We start from the raw sequence: 22,458 nt of genomic DNA on the forward strand, positions 1-22,458 counted from the left end.
GCCAAGTGTATTTAGCGCTGTTTACTTTATTCTGCCAGCAAATAAAATACCCAATACAGCCTAGTGTACTATTAGTACTGTGCACTTCACCCTGTATGCAAAAAAAGGGCAATTTACACGAAAAATAAAAAAAAATATGACATTTTGCTTATTAGGGATTACTAACCTATCCCAGATAGAGCCGTGTGTTACAGCGCTATAATGGCCTATTGTGTATGTAACACAAACTACTTAGCGAAACTATTCATATGGGGGCGATTAGTGAGAGACCCACGGGAGGGACAGACCCACTGATATTCCGAGTCCGTGTGACAGGAAAGGTCTGAGCATCACAAATGGTCTCTGTTGGTAAGTGCTCAGCCGAGCACAAGGCAGCGCTAACTGCACTCCTCTCTTGTATCAATAGAACTAGTACGTGTGGGAGCTGCCACACTGCTCATGCGAAAGTCACACATCCATTAGATCCATCGCTAAAGGCTTTATAGATTTGGGGGGAGATCCGTAACCTCCGAGACGCAAAGGGATTCTACTCGGCCGATACCATGTCGCTTTCATTAGTATGCCGAATCAGTGTAGCTGCCCGAGGGGTGAAGATGAGGAGATATAATAATCCGAGAGAACAGAATGATACATTAGTACAAAGCCATATACATGTGACACCCACCCACTACAATAAACCTTTGCTCTAGTGTCAGTTGACAGTCAGGCATGTCACCCCCCCCCCCCACCTGTTAAACTACATTTCCCAGCACCCACCCTGAATCCTGGCTGACAGTTCCAGAGTCAGTTTAGCAACAGCAGGAGAAGCAAAGGCGAAGACCCCGTTATTGTCAAGCAAAATCAACTGCAAGGAATCGGGGCTAAAACCCATTCTGTATTATCAGTAAAGTCTGTCTGAAAGCGCGGCCCTCCGGCTGCTGTTGTGACATCAATGCTATCCAGCGAGGGTATCCATTCCCGCAGCCTCGCAGCTGCTCACAATCGCCTGTGCCATTATTTCTATATATCAAGCGTCCCACCAGCAGCAGCCCTCCAGCTGTTTGCCGGCATCAGGCTTTGTGGTTGGACAGCTGAGAAGCAGCAGGCTGCACATCCCTCGCAAGATAGGGTTACACGCAATCCTAACTGTGTGGAGAAAATAACGGGAAGTGCCAGTGGGCACCCCTGAGAGAGCCGGGCACTACGTCCCACTGAGAGAGCCGGGCACTACGTCCCACTGAGAGAGCCGGGCACTACGTCCCACTGAGAGAGCCGGGCACTACGTCCCACTGAGAGAGCCGGGCACTACGTCCCACTGAGAGAGCCGGGCACTACATTCCACACACCGGGCAGCGTAGGAACAAGAGAGAATGTCCGCGCCGGCCATCAGGAGAAATAAGTGCCTGTGCCGTGTATGGGGGCAGCGGCGGCTCCTCTGCCTGTCACACCTCTCCAGCCCGCTAAAATTAAAAAATGACAATTTTGGCGGAAAATCACCTGAAAAATCGCTCCAGTCAATCCCCCCTTTCAACAGTGGCTTCCTTGATTTTTTTGCCGATTTTTCGAGCTGTAGCCGAGCGCTGACTGAATGATTTTCGTCTCCCAAACGGCTGTTTTCAAGTTGGGACTGCGCACAGCCCTTCCTCCCTGACTGCTCAGCTACTCCACTCGAAAATGGCGCCCAAAATCCAAACTCGAACCGAAATTCGTTACACGGCGCATGGCATTCTGGGAGCTGACACTCAAGATTTGAAAAAAAATTCAGAGTGCGGATGCCATTTTCATCCAGCAGAAGAAGTAAGCAGAGAGTTACAGTTTATACAAACACATGGTTACACGCGACGAGCGCTTGCTGAGTAACAAAGTTATACTTGCTTCAAAACATATTCATAAGAATTAAATGCATACTTATAGAACAGTTACAACTCAGTTTTTAAGGCGGTTTGGAGGCGGGGCTTGGTTGCGTGGCAACACTAATGGGAGTGCCAGTGTATGAGCTGTCCAAGTGGGAGGGGTGAGGAGAGCTGTCTTTCTTACAGATGTGAGAAGGACGGTGATTGGAGGGTGGAGGACAGTGTGAGCCGCCGAGGTAGCAAAACATCGGCCATCTTTGGTTTTGGCTAGTGCCTGTCATAAAGTACATAAAGTACAGTGGAAAGATACTATTTTACTCTATAATATATTTCCATATTGATATACGCAGTGAAATTAAGATATACAGTATGTAGTTTTAATCGCCTGGCTGAACATTTTGACGTATAAAGAAATGTGAAGTAACCATTAATGATTTTGGGATGGTTTAGTACATTTATGCCCTTGACCCGATACGAGTTGAATAAAAACGTTGCGTCAAAGCTTTCCCTTAATGTGTGAGTATTGTATTTGTTATTACCACATTCAACTATTACAAAGTTGGAAGCTAAAATATCAGTATGTACCTAACCTACGGCTCCCAGTACGTCACTGCGCTAAGCCATAGGCAGAAAGGCAGAGAGCCAATCAGACTAAGTATCGCGAGAAGTAACCATAGCGACCGCCGATAGATACAGAACTGAAGCATCGCCGGAGGAGAAGGCCTGCGTGTGAGCGGAGTACAGCGCAGGTAACGTGCGGATTTGCGCTTGCATGTTTGTAATGTATGCGGTTTTTATATAATAAGTATCCTGCGGCTTGCCAGATCTGTACAATAGGAAGTTTTAATACCGCTCAGGCTATTACGGTGTCTAACATACTATTAGCTGCCTCCGAATTATTTGAAGATGCGTAGATCAAATATATAGTGATCCCAAAGCACGATTTCCTTCAGAAACTACATTCTTATTTTGGGCCTATAGAAGCTACAACTTTAAAGATTCCTGTAAATTCCAACACAAGTAATGCTTTAAGGGCCAGGTGAATAATGCTGCCCGGTGTAACTATCCTCCCTGTGTCGCATGTGTGAGATCTGATCTAAGTAGGTTGTACTTACCCTATTTTTTTTGTCCAGTAGTAATCTAGCTCTAGGTCAGTGCTGCCAAGTTTGTATAGTAATATACAAACCTTCCTCTTTGTGGACCCCATTGATAACAGAGCCATAGTTTCCTGACTTGCCCACAGTGATACTAATGGCCTTCACCTTTTGTATAGCCTTGATCAACCTCCTGCTGTCACCAAAGGGTCTGGAAATATTTTAATATTAACAAAAGTTAGGAGCCCTGCCTTAATTTTAATCCTTCACCTGCTCAGAACTGTGCATGTAGCCCCTTTTTCCAGCCAGATTTACCTTTCTTGCACTCAGTAAGCGCTAATGTTTTAATCACCTGGTTACTTCAGCTTACATGATTTGTCAGTGCATATCAGACTCGGTACAGTTAGTTGGTATCTGCTGCAGTATATAGTATGGTAAGCTTGAAGCTTGCATGGTTCATCAGTGATCCACCAATTTGCCTAGAATTATATTAGTGGTGCTTGCGAAGCGAGCATCACTATTTTTATCTCACAGGCTTGTATGTATGTATGTATATCTTTATTTATAAAGCGCTACTTATGTACGTATTATGTACATTAATACAAACAGGGTGTTTATAAGATAATAATAGATAAATACAAAGTATAACAATAAATACAAGATAAATACAGCTGCAATGTTAAGAGTTGAGGACACAAGAGGAAGGAGGTCCCTGCCCCGTAGAGCTTACAATCTAAATGGGAGGGTAACTAACAGACACAAATAGGCAAATATAAGTGCTGCAGGCTTATTATTCCGTACAAAAGTTCGGTGCGTAACTAGTCCCGCACTGTTTGTCGTAGACCCATGAGTGAGGTGTCAAATTGTGCGGCCTATTCAGTAATGGGGTGCTATGACTTTTCTAAGGGGTGGGCGGTTAATTGCCCCCGCAGGGGGTCAATCCCTTTGACTTAACATTGAGGCCAACTTTGACGGATTGTAGCGCAGAGAGGGAATTTTTTAGAAAGGTGAAATTTACCACATTTGAAGAGGTTTGCAACCTGTGTCAGAAGATACCCCGCACAAGGGTATAAGTTTTACCCCCGGGGCAACAGAGGTCCCCAAATTTGCCCCATTGACTTATAATGGGTATTTTGGCGAATAACTAGTTTGTCGTAGACCCATGAATGAGGTGCCAAACCGTGCGGCTTATTCGGGAATGGGGCGCTATGACTTTTCTGAGGGGTGGGCAGATAATTGCCCCCTGCGGGGGCACGAGTTTTGCCACGGCAAGCACCACTCACATTTTCTTCAGGAAATGTACCTCTCTAGTTTCTCCTGCTATCTCCTTCTACTGACCCACTGCAGTTAAACACACAGAGCAACCAAGTCATCATGGTATGCAATTCATTATATGAGAATAATCTTGTCCTATGCAAGAAACAAAACCAATAGGTCTTAATGGTGCATGAAAACATCATTAGCTCAGTAGCCAATTTAAACATTGCCAATATGTCATGGTTTATATATAACAGGTGTAAATTTTAAAGATCATCACAGATTCCTGTGTTAATTTTAATATATTTTTTTGTACACAATTTCCCTGTCTGCAAAGCTTTTGTTTCATTTATTTTCATTTGTTTGCTTTCCAGGCAAGATGCACCTGAAAACATCTATATTAAAAGAAGCTAAACATATCCTTTACCACACAAACTTTATTAAATTTGCTTGCTATGCTTAAACAGAAGTCACGGGCTAACTGAAGAGAGTCAAGATGCATTCTATATATGTTTATATATGTATATATATTTAGACTGCATTTTCTCTCTTACATAAACAGGACATTAGGAGGTGTGATAAACTAACTATGGGTGCAGTATACAGGTATGCAATATGTTATCCGGAAACCCATTATCCAGAAAGCTCTGAATTATGGAAAGGCCATGTCCCACAGACTCCATTATAAGCAAATAATCAAAAAATGTTTAAATGATTTTCTTTTTCTCTGTAATAATAACACAGTATATTGTACTTGATCCTAATTAAAGGAACAGTAACACCAAAAAATTCAAGTGTATAAAAGAAATTTCAATATAATGTACTGCTGCTCTGCACTGGTACAACTGGTGTGTTTGCCTCAGAAACACTACTATGGTTTATATAAAGAATGCAGCTGTGTAGCCATGGGGGCAGCCATTCAAAGGAGAAAGGCACAGGCACTTAGCAGAAAACAGATAAAACACTATTGTATTCTACAGAGCTTATCCGTTATCTGCTATGTAACCTGTGCCTTTTCTCCTTTTTTCGAGCTTGAATGGCTGCCCCCAGGGCTACACAGCAGCTTATTTATATAAACTATAGTAGAGTTACTGTAGCAAACACACCACTTTTACCAGTGCAGGGCAACAGTACATTATATTTCTTTTACTTTAAAACTATTTAATTTTTTGGCATTACTGTTCCTTTAAGTTAAAAAATAATCCTTAAAGGGGGAAACATAATCCTGTTGGGTGTATTTAATGTTTAAATGCTTTTTTTTAGTAGGTATATATCCAGATTAAAAAAAAGATCCCTTATCTGAAAAACCCCAGGTCCTGAGCTTTCTGGATAATATAACCTATACCTGTACTAGAACACAGGGCACTTTAATGTTACTGCTTTCAAAATGGCTCTAAATGCTGCAGAATACTTTTGTATATATATGTGGGATAATTGTCAGCCACCTTAATAAGATTTAAGATTTACATATTTATGCAAGCATTGGTTTGAAAGTTGATGAAGAAAAGGTATATGCTCATAGTCAACTCTTACATTCATTATCTGAGGCAGCACTTTCAGGCAGAATATCTGCCAATGTGACAAGATCTGTAAGGAAACACAATAAACATAATATATGGTTTAATAACTGATATTTTGATAAGGGGACAAAGTGCTACAACCCTTTGTAAAATACTAAATATAATGAATATATCATATATTTATATGATATACATAATATATAATACTAAAAATTGTATAAAATGCTGCAGTCAGCATGCACCCACAAAAGTAACAATGCAAGTAACAGTGTGCAGCTGTCCTGGGACTAATTAATGACCAGTGATTTGAATTTTCCTACCACTTATGGTGATATTGCCTGTTAGTGAGCTGGAAATTTTTAAGTCATGCTAAACATTTGGCGAGTATCTTCACTGGTAGTACTGTGGTATATGATACTCCCCAAATGTCACTATAGTTGTTCATAAGTAGAAAAAGTACAAATATATTGTGTATTTTTTAATATATTTATAAAATACCCACACCACTAGTTGCAGTGCAGCTCTACGCATTTCATGTACTGACTTCATACTTTTTTCTCCTTTATGTGGAACTGTGATGAGCTTCACTTTGTTTATTGAATTGCCTTCTGTATTGGTGATTCAGCTCATAAGTGATCCATGGGACGTGGTACTTTTGTTCTTAAAAAGATTTTCACTTTCTCTCTTCGTAATTTACTAAGGAATATTGAAATATGCGGAATATAATATACAGCACTACCAGATACAGGAAGTCTAAATCAATACTGTTTTAAACATTTATGAAAGAGATTGACTGACTGCATCATGATAAATACAGAATGAACCGATTTTCTAATAAACACTTTTGCTAAATTCCTAAAAAAATGGCAACCTTGCCTTGATTATAAACTTCCTAAACCATCATTACAGATGTGTTATTCCATATAATAAAAAAAAAGGGGCATGTACAGAAAATACCCCTATCATTATTCTCTGTTTGTGACAGGTAGTATCGTGGATATACTTGTTTTAAAGTCTGTTAACTATAACCATTGGAAGCTGGAAAAATGCCATCAACCAAAGTAGTGCTAATTTAAAGCGTTATTTATTTTACACTTTGTTTGGCTTCAACATTTTTTGTGATTTTGCTGAAGCAAACATATATACATAGTTAAAGTACAACTAAAAATATTGAAGGAAAAGATAGTTTTTGATCTAGTGTCACCACTGGGCAAAATGTATATGTGGGGTGGGGGCTAAAGCTTTAGTGTATTTATTTATTGATTTATTTTTTATTATGGCTCTTTTGACCTCATGTATACCTTGCAGCTACTATGGCAGCCCCCTGTGAGTCAGGAATAGTTGTTTCTCCTTGATCACTGAGATTCTGGCTTCTAAGTTTCTAGGCAGTTGGAAGCTTGCTAACACAAGGAAAGGCGAGGGAGGGATTGCTGAGGAATATGGTTATAAAATCACAATTACTGCACGCCTTACTTTGTAATTGCTTTATAAATAAAGAAATATTCATTATATATTATATGTGCTCATTTGCTTCAATTGTCTCTGTGCCCTGTGACATATTTTTATGTTGTACATTTGTTGGTATCTAAATATATATGCAAACATATTAATGGAAAGAAAGCATGGAGTGATACTGACAAGCATATCTTGGCCACAGGTAACAAGGCCATAAAGTAGAAATGTGTACAAATATATTTATAAACATGGAGGTCTTAGACATGAAGGTTTAGAATCGAACTCTCTCCTGGTAATATTTCTGCAGTTTATTTTCAGGTGAGAATGCCACAGATGCAAATGTGTTAGATTCCTTAATTTCACTGCACATAAAGAGTTTGTTAGCTGTGTAGGATGGACCTCTGCTGATGAGTTATATTCCTGCAGTGATGACCACCAGATTTTGAAGTGGAACTTATTAACTAATGAAACAACAGTAGTAGTGAAACTGTCAGATGATACTTATCCAATAGATCTTCACTGGTTCCCCAAGAATGTGGGTAACAGAAAACAAGCACAGGCTGAAATGTTTGTGCTTACAAGCTCTGATGGTAAGTGCCAGTAATTCAGACTTTGAACCTTCATGGAAAATAAATGTTACATTATAAGTGTGGTTAGTGATAGTGCTTTTATCATAGAGCCTATCTTTTTGTTTACTACTGATGTTATTTCACACTGTTCGCCTCAAGCAGGCTTATATCGTTATCTGAAAATTTGCTAGAAGATTTTTTAACCACATAAAGAAATGTCGTCATATTTTCTGTTTTTTTACAGGAAAATTCCATCTAATTTCTAAATTAGGGAGGCTGGAGAAAAGTGTAGAGGCACATTCTGGAGCTGTGCTTGCTGGGCGTTGGAATTATGATGGAACTGCTTTGGTTACGGGTGAGAAGTAAATACATAATTGAACGCTTAACTAACCGCTTAGAAACTAACTTAGAACTTTCTACCTGGCATTCAGCAACAAAGTAATTGGCACAGGACACTTGCTGTGGTTGTAATTATCTGTCTACTTTCACTGTGTCACATTCTGTAAGTAATGTCCTTGGCAATATCAACATAATATAGAAGTTTGAGAAACCTCTTTTCTCATGGTCAAGTTTAGTATTATTTTGGAAAATTAATCTGTGCAGTTAATTTCTAATTAGTTATCTTTGTCAGATTTGGATGACATTTCCTCTTTTAACTTAAAATGTTTTTTATTCAGTTGGTGAAGATGGGCATGTAAAAATATGGTCGAAGAGTGGCATGCTGAGATCCACTTTGGCACAGAATGGTAAGTTCCAGTTCTAGAAAATCGGGAGGAGGAGGCATATAATGGAGCAAAAATGAAAGAAGAGTGGAAAAAAGGATTGATAGAGGGGAGTAGCAAGCAGTCAATAAAAACTAAGAATGAATGAATGATAAATGAACTAAAAAAAGAGCGGCTTTATGATAGGCTGGAAGTTTGCTAAAATGGGGAGATAAACTGGGAAATGGTAGGATGGGAGACAAGAGGTGCCACTATAATTTTCTTGTTTCCATCATCAGTCTACAAATTTGCAAATTAAGTTAATTTGTGTTTAGTCTTAATGTGTCCTTATTGGTGCATTGCATTTCTCATTTTGATAGGTTCTCCAGTTTACTCTGTTGCTTGGGGTCCAGATTCAGAAAAAGTTCTTTACCCCTTAGGAAAGCAACTAATCATCAAGCCACTTCAGCCGAGTTCCAAAGTGTTGCAGGTATTAAACACCATGACAGTGCATTATTACCCATCTAACCAACATATGTGACAGTTAAATGTTAACACTCGTAAACACATTTTTCTGTTAGAATTGTGCTTAGTAGAGTAAACTACCTCTTCTGAGCATAGATTTTTGGTATTGTTATTCTGTACACCAGTGATCCCCAATCAGTGGTTTGTGAGTAACATGTTGCTCCCCAACCCCTTGGATGTTGCTCCCAGTGGCCTCAAAGTAGGTGCTTATTTTTGAATTCCTGGTTAGGAGGCAAGTTTTGGTTGCATACAAAGCCAGTGTAAAGCCAAACCGAATCTTCTATAGCAGGGGTCCCCAACCTTTCTTACTCGTGAGCCAAAGTCAAATGTAAAAAGACTTGGGGAGCAACACAAGCACCATAAAAGTTCATGGAGGAGCCAAATAAGGGCTGTGATTGGCTATTAGGTAGCCTCTATGCACACTATCCGCTTACAGGGGACTTTATTTGGTAGGAAATCTTGTTTTTATTCAACCAAAACTTGCCCCCAAGTCAGGAATTCAAAAATAACTCCCTGGTTTGGGGGCACTGGGAGCAACATCCAAGGGGTTGGGGAGCAACATGTTGCCCCCGAGCCACTGGTTGGGGATCACTGTTCTATAGGCTGCCAGTCCACATAGGGACTACCAAATAGCCAATCACAGCTCTTATTTGCGCCCCCAGGAACTTTTTCCATGCTTGTGTTGCTCCCCAACTCTTTTTCCATTTGACTCGTGGGTATAAAAGGTTGGGGATCCCTGCTGTACACACTGGGGGGCATTTATAAACACTAAGGGGCTGATTTACTAAGACGCGAATTCCGACCGAATTGGAAAAATTCCGATTGGAAAACGAACATTTTGCGACTTTTTCGTATTTTTTGCGATTTTTTTCGGCGCCTTTACGACTTTTCGGAAATTATCGCGACTTTTTCGTTACCAATACGATTTGCGCGAAAAAACGCAAGTTTTTCGTAGCCATTCCGAAAGTTGCGATTTTTTCGTAGCGTTAAAACTTAAAAGGCGCGACGTTTTGCTCAAGTTTTAACACTACGAAAAAATCGCAACTTTTTGCGCAAGTTTTAACACTACGAAAAAATCGCAACTTTCGGAATGGCTACGAAAAAATCGTATTGGTAACGAAAAAGTCGCGATAATTTTCCGAAAAAAATCGCAAAATACCGATCATTACGAAAAAAACGCAATCGGACGCATTCGGCCCGTTCGTGAGTAAGTAAATGGGCCCCTTAGGAGCCCATTTATCAAAGTCTGAATTTTCAGTACGTTAAGAAAATTTGTATCAAATCTGATAATTTCTAATGTGCGCTAATAGCGTGAAAATTTCAGATTGTGGTCGTACGAAAATATTGTCGATCCAAAAGTTCCGTAATTTTTGTATATGAACGATGGTAAACGGCACGAAAAAAACTTTCTGACTTTAAACCTTCAAAGCATGTTTTTGGAAGCCTCCCATAGGACTCAATGGCACTCTGCAGCTCCAGCCTGGCCCAAGGAAAGTCTCCCATAGGGCTCAATGGCACTCTGCAGCTCCAACCTGGCCCAAGGAAAGCCTCCCATAGGGCTCAATGGCACTCTGCAGCTCCAGCCTGGCCCAAGGAAAGTCACAATACCGAAGCTTGAATGAATAACGAAACTTTCGTACTCACTGTGACAAATACGATTTTGTTACACAAATTGTCACGAAGTACAGAAAAGTTGTGGAAATTAACGAAAATATTGTAGAAAATACGCACAGTTCTTAAACCAAGAAAAAATACAAATATTTTGTATTCGTACATTAATGAATAGGCCCCAGAGGGTGTGATTTATCAACATTCGAGTTGTTTTTTGTTTGTTCAAGTTTTTTTCTTGAACAATTCTAGTTATGGTTCAAAAATTCTAATATCCGATATGTTTTAAGGGAAAAAAATTTGAAAACTCAAACTTTGGCATCTTAGAGCTTGCTAGTTCATGTAAAAGTCCGTGAGAATTGCCCTAAGCAAAGTCTTGGTTGCTATCGGTTACTGGCCAGGTGCAGATTTGCCCAGTGTTTACAAATAAGCCCCACTGTGAGCAAACCTAGGGTAGTAGTTCCTGTTGTGGCATGACAACACACGAAGTAGTAGATTTATCAAAATATGAAATTAGAGCTCACCACAGAAAAATTAACCCACTTTCTGTTCATTCCAATGGGATTTTTAGAAGTGTATTTATTAATGGTTGAAAGTTAGTTCACCCCTAAGGGTCAGATTTATTAACATTTTAATTCATTTTTTTATTGTGATTCAAGTTTTTGAGACAAAAATTGTAAATTTTAGTATGAGTTTGTAAAACTAATTTTAGAGATTTATTAAGCATATTGGCATCTAAATGCTGGCTAATTTGCGTATAAGTCAGTGGGAGCTGAATTAGCAAAATGCTGCACACCAGATTCTAGATGCATTTAATGCAAAAGAACTAAAGCAATCAGCAGTTTTGTCACCCACCAGTTAAGCTGCTAAGCGACTGGGCAACAGAACATAAAGAATCAATATTTACGCCATTGCCTTTGCAGTCTTTGCAGTGAGAACGATTTATTACATATTTTTAAAGGAGAAGGAAAGGCTAATAAAGAGTTAATCTCGAGCTGCAGGCATACCTTCAGTTCTCTCAATAGTGCCCTTAAGTCTCCCCATATTTCTCGCGTTCAGATGATCAGAAGCCTCATAGGAAAAAAAAACGCTGATCTCTGTAGAGAAAGTTCCCATAATGCCTTGCTACTGCACCAAGAGCAAGACCAGTGTACATGCTCAGTGTGTAAGATTATGAGGTAGCTTTCTGCTGATTGGCTTAGATCCACATTCCCAAGGGGTGGGGGGACGGAGTTCTTAGCATTCTTGAGGGAGGGGGGAGCAGGAGAGGAGAGAGCTGCATGTCTCTGCCACAGGAAAACAGAGACAACAAATCTTTTGATAGAGAACTCAGTGCAGCGTTTCTGTGAGTGCTTACATAGATCTTTCTGATAAAGCTTACTTAGTTTTTACCTTTCCTTCTCCTTTAAAGGATTGCATTAACTGAAGTTAAAGGCACATGGAGATGTGCCTCAGCTTCTTTTCGCCTCAGTGCAAATTAATGAAGGAGTAGATAAAAGTTCATTGCTTACAGGCGGGGTGAAGCCATGGCACAGCCATGTGTCTTTAGCCTTAAAGGAGAAGAAATGGTAAAACTAAGCTTTATCAGAAAGGTCTATGCAAATACAGCCATAAGCACTGACAGAAACACTGCACTGAGTCCTCTATCAAAAGAAACAAAGGATTTCTTTTCTTCTTTTGTGTACATGGTGTCAGACCTGCTTTTAGAAAAATTCTTCAGGCATGGGCACCAGTCTGCTCAGTTAGCTCCTCTCTCCCTCTCCCTTTCCCTTCTCCCCTTTTCCCTCCCATCAGAATTTGCCCCCCCCTCCCAGTATGACCTACCAGCAGCCATATCTGCAGCACGGAAGCTACTGAGACCAAACTAAAATGGCAGCTGCTTAAACAAACAGAGGAAGCTTCTAGGGCTGTTTACTCAGGTATGATAAAGTTGTAGCTAATCTATTGGCAGTAAAATGCTAAAATGCATTTCCTTCTCTTTTTAAATGACCACCTTGCCTTTCTCCAACCTTACTCTCTATTACCTGTTTTTGGCCATGAAATCTCTTCAGAAACAGCTGCGTCAGCAGTGACAGTGGCAAAACCCTCTAGGCTAGGAAGAATTTTGAAACGATACTGACATGTTCGTGTATTAATCCGAAATCCTAATAAATCTGCCAGTATCACTTTCATTGCAATACTGAGGTTTAAGCCTAAGGTACTGACGGACAAAAGTGTGAATGAGCCCCTTAGCATGCTGGCTAAGGACAAAGTTGCATGCTTTTTCCTGTTTAGGCTTTTGTAAGTACTGATTTATTAAAGCTTAGTACATCTCGATAACCTTGTTTTCTTTATCCTTCTTTAACAGTGGAAAGCACATGATGGGATCATATTAAGTGTTGACTGGAATTCTGTAAATGATCTTATACTTTCAGCAGGAGAGGACTGTATATATAAGGTAAAAAGCTTCTACCTAATTACAGGGGCACTATCACCATAGTCATCTTACAAAATCAATCCATAACCCACCCCGCCGGTTTGGAGCCTTGGCAGTAAAGGGAGCCAGGCCATATGTATTTAACGTTTAAAATAAAAAACACTCTTAGTGGTAAATGCCTTTTAAAGCCTGTTTTTAGCATCGCAGCCAATCTACCCTATAAAAACACTGTTTCCCCCTGAATAGGGGTTATTGATATAGGGGTTATTTTGCTCAAGTGGTGCCACATGTGAATAAAGCAAACTAAATACTTTCTTTATCATTACTTAACAAGGTAAATGTGCCTAAACGGTTTTTTAAGTTTTGGAATCATTTTATTTGAATTGATTTAATTGATATATTTTTTGCATTCTGGCATATCTAAATATCATTAAAAACTTCTTGACATATTATTGTAATTTTTTTTTCTGGGGTCACAGGACCAGGGATTTAAATGGTTGAGATGCTTAAAATAAATTCCTTTCCTCCCACAATGACTCTGTGATTCTTAACCAATGGGTCAGGACCAAAAATTGGGTTCCCTGCTTAAAGGGGTGTTCAGTGAAATGTCCTGCTGCAATAGTTAATTAGAATGAGGTCCATAATACATTCTAAACCAGAGTTTTAAGGTTCAAATCAGACTCTGTGGCCTAATTTGTGCCCCCTGTAACAAAAAAAGAAAGATAAAGAAACCTTGCCCTAAATAGTTCAGGAGGTGGCAGCCAGTTACCAGCAGCAAAAAGCCGCTTCTGGTAACTTTAAGAGATGAATTTCTGTTTTTTAAATGGATATTCGGCTATTCCAGTTTAGAGAGTGCAATAGTGCTGTATGCACTAGCGATGCGGCACCAAGGACCTGCTCTGACAATGAGGGGGAGGGCGGCATCGAGGCAGCAGCCCCAGGAACACCGCTGTGTTAAGTGCTAACTTTCACACTGTTAAAAATAACAATTCATGGATTATTTGAATTAAACAAATATATAAGGGTTTTCTTGAAAATGTGTTCTTCTCTTTTGAAGCTGAATACAGGCATTAAAGAATAATATGGCTGGATGCATCTGCCAAGGGCCATGCAAGCAGTTTAATCACTTTCCTTTTTCTTAAAAATAATGGGCAGAGAACCCTCCTAGCATTTATAAAACAAATATTTTCTAAGCCCTTTTAGTGATTTGTCTCCCTGCTATCCTTGTCAACAACTGCAGGAACATTTCTCCCCAGGGATTGGTCCTAAAAAACAAACTGCAGCTCCTAGCTTCAGTACTGAGAATTGTATCTCATCATAGATGGATGGTCATGGTACTGACAACTGCTATAAAGTAAAGTGGTTATTAGGAATGCTTGGTGTTGTTCATATCAATAAGGATGCTAGCAAGGTACTTTATTACTGTAGCTGCTTTAATATATACATATGCATTTTAGATGTCTATTACATGCCTTCCACCAGGCTGTCTGTCAAAAATTGTTAAACGTTCACTTTTTATGCAGTCACAGTAATTAGTATGTCCATATATACCATATTACATGTCATCTATGAATCAACTGTACAATATCTCCTTTATAGGTTAATAGTGCTGTTCATAAGTTATAATAAGTATTTAGGGATTTCATGTGTCACAAAAGCTGTTTTTGCACAGTGAAAAAAAACATATTCTATGCAGCTTTCTAATATACATAAATTAAACATATTCAATGGTTTTAAAGCTATCTGTAAATGTAAAAGCATATTAAAAGCAATATATGAGTTTACATTTTCTGCAGTCCTGGCTGTCGCATGTCTGTTGCTGCAGACATGATTCCTTCACAGTGACATATCTTCTGTAATATTTAAATCATAGTTGTAATACAATAAAACAAAATAATCCAGTACAGCAGCTGTCAGATAATCTTGTTATAGGTTCTGATAGAGTCATACCCAGTGGCTATAGATCTACATGCGCATGTTTGGTAGAAGCTGTTTGCCTTATTACAAACTGTAGATATATGTATATTTCTTTACTAAATAGTACTCTGTAAACTAATTTAAAATTCAGTACATAAGTCAGCAGAATCAGCAGCAATTAGTGTACCATTTTGTGACAGTTATTCTGTGGAAAACTTTAGCAAAGCTTCAGGCTTTAGGAATATGCTCAGTAGTCTATCAACTTATTTATCAGTTTGTAACCATTTAGAACAGTGCTGTCCAACTGGCGGCCCGCGACCCCCCCTCTGTGTGGCCCCCCACCTGTCTGGCTGCTTTGATGGCTTACTCTTGTGTAAGCTTTAAATGGTATCAGTACTGAGATTAACTGGCCCCCTGCATGGTTCTCACCTCAGATTCAGGCTGTAATCCCTCTGTATTGTTTAAAAATGTAATCCCCTGTGTTTTTCACACTTTTTAGTTTCTGCATTGTTCACCCCCTGCAGTGTTCACACCTCAGGCTCAGACTGTAATCACTCCCATTGTTCACTTCTTCACACCTCAGACATAGGTACTGTAGGCAGAGTATGGCACATACAGCCAGCATAGGGCAGGTAGAGTATGGCACACACAGGCAGCATAGGTCAGGGAGGGTATGGCACACACAGGAAGGGTAGGGCAGGCAGAGTATGGCACACACAGTCAGGGTAGGGCAGGCAGAGTATGGCACACACAGTCAGGTTAGGGCAGGCAGAGTATGGCACACACAGGCAGGGTAGGGCAGGCAGAGTATGGCACACAGAGGCAGCATAGGGAAGGCAGAGTATGGCACACACAGGCAGGGTAGGACAGGCAGAGTATGGCACACACAGACAGCATAGGACAGGAGAGTGCTGCCTGTGTGTGCCATACTCTGCTTGCCCTATGCTGCTTGTGGGAGGTGAACCTGGCAGGGGTTTGTTGTGGGAGTTTAGCAGTTGGAAATAGCCATTAAATGGTCCCTAAGGTGTGTAATTATGTACTGGGGGTTGCTCTGTTATCCACAGGGGAGGAGGAGGCATATGGAATTTAAGGGTATATCTTAATATGACATAATTCTTTCACATATGAATGATGGTTGATATCCCCACAGTAAGGACCAAGCATTTGGGATTTTGCTGTGCTACCACCATTGTGATAAATTGGGTGTGGTTTGAAGTGGGTGTGGTTTAAAAAAGGGGAGTGGTCAAAACTGGCTTCCATTAGCGGCCCTCCACCATGTATGCTAGAGAAATTCCGGCCCTCGGCACCGTAGAAGTTGGACAGCACTGATTTAGAAAGTTAGAGAGTCAGAGCAAATCTGTGTGTGCTGGTATATGTGTACTTTAAGGGCAATGACACATAGTTTGTTTTGTTCCAGCTACAGAACGGCAGAAAATATATTATTATGAGATTTGATTGTTTTAGCAGAGGCGATTCTCCACATCCCCTATGGCACAGTATTTTCTGGCATTTTGTAGAAGTGACAAAACACAGCATGTGTCATTTCTTTAAAGGAATTGTAAACCCAAATATAACATTTTGTATAGTGAAGGCAATAGTAATTTTAAGAAAATAGCCAATATATATTTATTACACATTTCAACAGTTTTAAAGTTATTTCTGAACTTAAATGCTATCAAAACCAGTACTTATCTATTCCTTTCTGTTCAGTGTTGTGCACTGCAGGTCTTGACCATGTGTACCACTAGCTGCCCACCAGCCAAGACTTCAATCCCCACATTGCCTTGCATGTTTGGTAATTAATGTACCTGTAAAGAAGGAGAATTAGATGAGAACAATAGAATGGTAGATACAGAAGTGGATGTGGGAAATGAAGTCTTGGCTGAAGGAGAGGTGATAGCTCTTGTTGTTGTCTGTTAACAATAGGTGCTTGAATTTTAAATTTACAACTAACCAAAGAAGAAACTCTGAATCATCAATAAGTACTTTTCAGCATGATATTGAATTGTTATTCTAAAGTATATGGTAGTCCTTTCCTTTAATTCCAAATGCAAAGATTAAATTACAGTATCAGTGCAGAAGTTGTCAAGTGGACCTGATGGATGATACTGCTAACTTTGTAGTCTGTTGCCTTTTCATTGCAGTGACTTAAATTCTATCAGATATCTTTTTGATGCAGTTCCGCAGTTTATAATTCAATGCAACCTCCATTCATTTGACATCTGGTTGCATTTAACAACAGCTACTGGTTTCAAGTCCATCATTTAAACACAGCCAATGCAGTGGTTTTCATTCAGTGAAATCTGCTGGAGAGGTATATCACTAAATATTTTCCTACAGCAATGAGTAAACGTGGTAGAGTCAAATCAGGTGACTCAAGTCATCCTATGTAACTACAGCATTAGCCTACCCTTTCATTCAGTCAGTGGTTTGAGGGACCCTCATTTCCTACGAATACTGTCTCTCTTATTTGATTTCACTCTTCTGCCCAAATTTTAGCTTGTGGGTTTCCTATTACTTGAAGTCATCCAATTTTTTTTCACTCTGCAACTGTAATTTGAATCTTCCATCCCTTACAGTAAGAGAAACATTATGGACACTGTGTTAATGTAGTATATAATTCTACTGTGTATGTTTGTGTTAGATTAATTGTGCCTGAAAAACTGTCCTGTGTGTTACAGGAGAACTAAAGTGTAACTAAGGAAGTATGCAGCATGTTATGTTTTAGGCTCCTGTACCAGCACAAGTCCCCCACAGCCCTTCAGCATGGAAGATCTGTGCCTTCAAAGATTTCCACAGTAGCTCCCCATCTTTTTTTCTGCAGATTTATACTCTGTGCTGCTGTCGGTTATCTGAGCTTATGGACCAATTCACAATATGCGATATAGAGAGAAATATAAATTAAGTAATACAAAGCTTATTAGTAATTAATTCAGATTATTAGTAAATGGCAGCTCTAAACCAGTGCAGTTTAGCATCAGATGCTATAGATGTTGGTGCTGTAAGTTGAGTATATAACATGGCATTTCTAGCCTTATTCATTTTAGGGGTTAGTTCTCTTTTAAATTGATAGGAGACGTATCAGGGGTTATAATTGCTGCCTGTTTATATCTAGATAAATGCTAATATATAGGTAGGTAAGTAGATGGACAGATGTCTGTTTTTCACATTTGTCACAAGTACAGAGGAAAAACTTTACTTACATACAATATTTGTATATTTTACATTGTTTGTATAAACATTTCCAAGTGAAGTGACAGGTACAATGCACTTTAAATTCAACTGTTCCCTCATGCTTTCTAAGATCTGGGACCGCAATGGCCGCAACCTATACAACTCTGCATCTCATGAGTATCCAATAACTTCTGTTTCCTGGGCACCTGATGGGGAACTGTTTGCTGTTGGATCCTTTCATACTTTGCGCCTGTGTGATAAAACTGGGGTAAGTATAAAATTATGATCAATGCTTTTATTCTTCTTGCTTAAAATCTTGTACACAGCAGTGGTGAATATATATTTGTATCTAAATCACTACTCTCTACCATTTTGAAGGTCCACCATTTTTAAGTATTTTATCAAAACAATGTTATATTTTTTTATATAAGAATAACACAAATATTTACTCTGGCACAGTAATTGCAGAACATATGCATCCAATGCATTAGCTTTGGGTGTGTATATTGTGCAATATTTTTGTCAGCTTTGAGAATAATTATTACAAGGATGGCATATGTGAATCTCTTTGAGAACATGAAGCACTCCAGTCTGGTCAAGGCGGTAAAATATACTAAAAACACAGATATAATAAAAGCAGACAATGATCTGCTTTCAGTTTACATAACCCACAGTAGGAGAGGGACAGAGAAATCTTTTTTTTTTTTTTTTTTTTTAGTAAGTTTCACACTCCCTCTGCTGGACAGTAAAGAATATCTGACAAAACATATAGCTCCGTAAACCTAATATTATTGAACTTATTCTAAACTAACAATGTATTTCATTTATTTAGTTTAAGCTTGAAGTGGGTTAATATTTAGGAACCTGCTTACTGTAGCTGTAATGCCAGTTTGTTAAATAATCATCAAACTGACAGTGATGTGTGTTGCCTACATAAAAAAGAAAGAAGAGTGTTGAGACAAAAGTGAGTATATGAGCATTTTCTTGTGTGTTTGCCCACTGAGCACAGTAACCCTTTTGAGCTCTTTACATGCATATGATTCCCAGATACTTTGCAGAGACCTGTTAAATTAGCTTTTAGTAGGTTGTAGAGAGTGCCTCTTCATTTTTCATTATTTGTAGTTTTTTTAATTATTCAGCTTTATATTCAGCAACTCTCCAGTTTGGCATTTTAGCAGCGATATAGTTGCTAGGGTATAAATTACCCTAGTAACCAAACAGTGGCTTAAAGTGGACCTGTCACCCAGACATAAAAAGCTGTATAATAAAAGTCCTTTTCAAATTAAACATGAAACCCAAATTCATTTAGCTATTTACACATCCAAACCCATTATAAAGGCATTTAAAAATCCAAGCTGTCAATCATATATTGCTTGCCCCACCTCTATGCCTTAGGCATAGAGGCGGGGCAGACAATAACTTTAGTTTTCCATTCAGCACTTCCTAGATGTCACTGCACATCTCACTTTTACCCTCCCTCCTCATCATCTAATTGTGTAACCAGTGCATGGGCCTGGACATCTGGTACCTCATTCTGGCACAGAAACAAGATTTTGGCATGATACAAAGCTTGCCTTAATAACAGTGTCCACAAAATGGCAGCTGTCTGCTTGCTGTGATTGAGTAATTCCAAGATGGAAAAAAACAAGATTTATATTATTTATATAGAGTAAGTAAAGTTTATTTTGCTCAACTAAGAATATAGGAAATAATTTGGAGTTATTTCTTAGGGTGACAGGTCCCCTTTAAGTAAGAAACTGGAGTGGGTCTGGGTAGAAAGATAAGTAATAAAAAATAACTATAACAATGATATTGTAGCCTCAAAGATCAATAGTTGTTTGGCTGCCAGGATCAGTGGTCTCCTTTTCTGAAACCTGGAAAGAGTCAGAAGAGGAAAGCAAATAACCCAAAATGGTACAAAAAATCAAACCAATGGATTAGTTGCTTAGAACTGGCCATTCTATAACATTCTAAAAGTTACAATATGTTAGACATCTGTTCACCTCAGCCTTTATAGATTACATTTTTGCCTAACTATATTACAAATATTTTTTCATTTTGTGCAATCTATCTTTTTTACCCAGTTTTATTTTGACGCTGAACTGTTCCTTTAAGGGCAAACATTGTCTGGATAATGTTTAGGTCACTAATTTATATTTTAATTGTATGTGTTAATTAAATAGCATATGCTTATTTTTATTAAAAAGTATCTATTTTTCTTTAACTCTCATGAAACTGAGATACTGCCACAGGGGAAATTATTCATAGATACTGTATACAGTGGAACTTGCATTAGTATACAAGCCAATATGTCTCATAGTGGTTTTCAGACGGGTTCCCTGTAATGGTATGCCGACAGTATTTTATTACCAACCCATCTGATTGGCCCCACAGTGTCATTAGACCCTATCCCCTGGTTTGGGCCATGCCACCTTCTAGAGATTTTTAGGGAGATTATATGACTGTAAAATGACTATTGGAAAGTATAAGGTTTGTGGCCAGCCAACCTCACAAGTTGCTTTAATGAAACTGAAACTGCAGGTAGCCAAGTAATACCTTGACAGAAACTATGGAAAGTTAAAGCCAACATAACTAGACAATCACCTCTTGCTATTTCTGGTAGACAAAATAGATATTGTATGTACACTAGGAAAACGTTCCCTTTTAAAGTAACTAATACTTAACAGAGTGTAGTGTATGATTTGGGTTAGATTTTTCATCAAAGGCATGTATTCATGGACACTTCAATAGTACTCATTTGATTTTTATTTTACATTTTATTTAATGTTTCAAGTTCTGAGACTACAACATAAAAATTTTCAGTTGCAATACATGTCACAAAACCCAGTTGTATAGCCTTGGGAGGTTTAAAATCTGGGGAAAAAAAACTATTTTCTGTTAATACATTTGGCAGTCTTTTTTTTGAAGCATTGCATGCTATACTACCTTATATATCCCATATCCCCAAATCATGTTCAGTAAGAGGATATAAATGACAGTGTCTGACTTGAAGGGCCCAGCCAGACCCTCTGGCAGACTCATTAGTTTTCAACTTTTAAATTATTATCTCCTCAGACAAGACAAACATGCTCCTGAGAGTAAAGCTTTCTTTTTCCATATGGGGTTTGTTCTCTGATAGAGCCTGATCATCCTTTACAGCTAAAGTTTGACAGCTTAAGTTTAGTTTTGCCTGTACCTTCCAGAAGCAGATAAGGATAATACATGTACAGGTATGGGATAAAAAAAAACAAAACAAAACATTATTATCATCATTATATACAATAAGCCATCTCTTATAGACTCAACTTGAATCAAATAATTAAATTTCTTAAAAATTATTTGCTTTTTCTCTGTAATAATAAAACAGTTGCTTGTACTTGATCCCAACTAAGATATAATTTATCCTTATTGAAGGCAAAAACTACCCTATTGGGTTTATTTAATGTTTAACAGATTTTTAACCTTTAGGGGGAGATTTACTAATCCACGAACGGTCTGAAGGCGTTTTTTTTTTTTGTAATGATCTGTATTTTTGCGACTTTTCCGTTGCCGTTGTGACTTTTTCATATATTTTTTGCGACTTTTTCGTCGCCGCCGCGAAAAAATCGGATTGGATTTTCTGCTGTTTACAATCGCTCAATATGAAAAAATCACTACGCTGACAAAATAGTGGGGCAAAATACGATAAAGCCACGACAAATACGAAAAATGGAGACGAAAAAAATCGCAAAATTTTCGTTTCCAATACGATTTTTTCTGTTTCGGGATTCAGATTTGTGGATTAGTAAATCTGCCCCTTAGTAGTAGATTATGGAGATCCAGATTACATAAAGATCCCTATTCCGGAAAATCCCAGGTCCCAAGCATTCTGGATATCAGGTCCCATACCTTTACTATACTTGGGTAAACAGACTCTTTAAGGAAGTTTCTTCCAGTAATTGTGTTTAAAGAAGACATATTGGATAAATGGAAAATCCTGTAATCTTGTAGGCAGTTATGAATATGGTGCTGGTTTCACTTTTGGCTAACAATTAATATTGATAATATTAATATTACTGATTGTAAAAATTGCCTCTTTATTGGAGCTCCCTATAGATCTTCTCAGGTCCCTGTCTGTGTTGGTGGGCATATACAACTTACTCAGCGTCAGACAGGTTACATCTTTGCTTTGGGTTCATGAATACTGTTTCAACCTTTGAACGAATATCTGTGATTGCAATTGCTTTCTTTACAGACATTTAGTTAGTGCTGGGTGATGAATAAAGCAAAGCTAAACTGCATATGTTCCCTGGAACATTTACAGACATTACATTCATTATTTGCATTTGAGATATTAGATATAGGGTGTTTTTATTTTTTCTAGAAGACAATGGAAACAAATGTGACTTTC

At 38.7% G+C, this 22,458-nt stretch overlaps 2 protein-coding genes across 3 annotated transcripts in view; one reads left to right on the top strand and one right to left on the bottom strand.

Moving 5' to 3' along the window:
• Window positions 1-2,051, bottom strand: part of smc4 (structural maintenance of chromosomes 4) — a 28,610-nt gene extending 26,559 nt beyond the window's left edge. The window contains exon 1 of the mRNA XM_002933237.5: window positions 1,477-2,051. The gene's annotated coding sequence lies outside the window, so the exon portion shown is untranslated. The remainder of the gene's footprint in view (window positions 1-1,476) is intronic.
• A 428-nt stretch (window positions 2,052-2,479) lies between these two features.
• The window catches only part of ift80 (intraflagellar transport 80), a 53,966-nt gene continuing 33,987 nt past the window's right edge, over window positions 2,480-22,458 (top strand). Inside the window, exons 1-8 of one of the 2 annotated variants that reach the window (NM_001017193.2) lie at window positions 2,555-2,581; window positions 4,558-4,599; window positions 7,527-7,748; window positions 7,972-8,082; window positions 8,405-8,473; window positions 8,809-8,918; window positions 12,909-12,998; window positions 18,199-18,336. In NM_001017193.2, coding sequence (NP_001017193.1) covers window positions 4,563-4,599; window positions 7,527-7,748; window positions 7,972-8,082; window positions 8,405-8,473; window positions 8,809-8,918; window positions 12,909-12,998; window positions 18,199-18,336 — 777 coding nt within the window. In that variant the 5' untranslated portion in view covers window positions 2,555-2,581; window positions 4,558-4,562. Of the gene's footprint in view, window positions 2,582-4,557; window positions 4,600-7,526; window positions 7,749-7,971; window positions 8,083-8,404; window positions 8,474-8,808; window positions 8,919-12,908; window positions 12,999-18,198; window positions 18,337-22,458 lie in introns of both variants that reach the window. The other variant, XM_012963060.3, reaches the window with a different exon arrangement.

The sequence above is a fragment of the Xenopus tropicalis genome, chromosome 5 (genome assembly GCF_000004195.4).
Source record: "Xenopus tropicalis strain Nigerian chromosome 5, UCB_Xtro_10.0, whole genome shotgun sequence".
In the NCBI taxonomy this organism is placed as follows: domain Eukaryota; kingdom Metazoa; phylum Chordata; class Amphibia; order Anura; family Pipidae; genus Xenopus; species Xenopus tropicalis.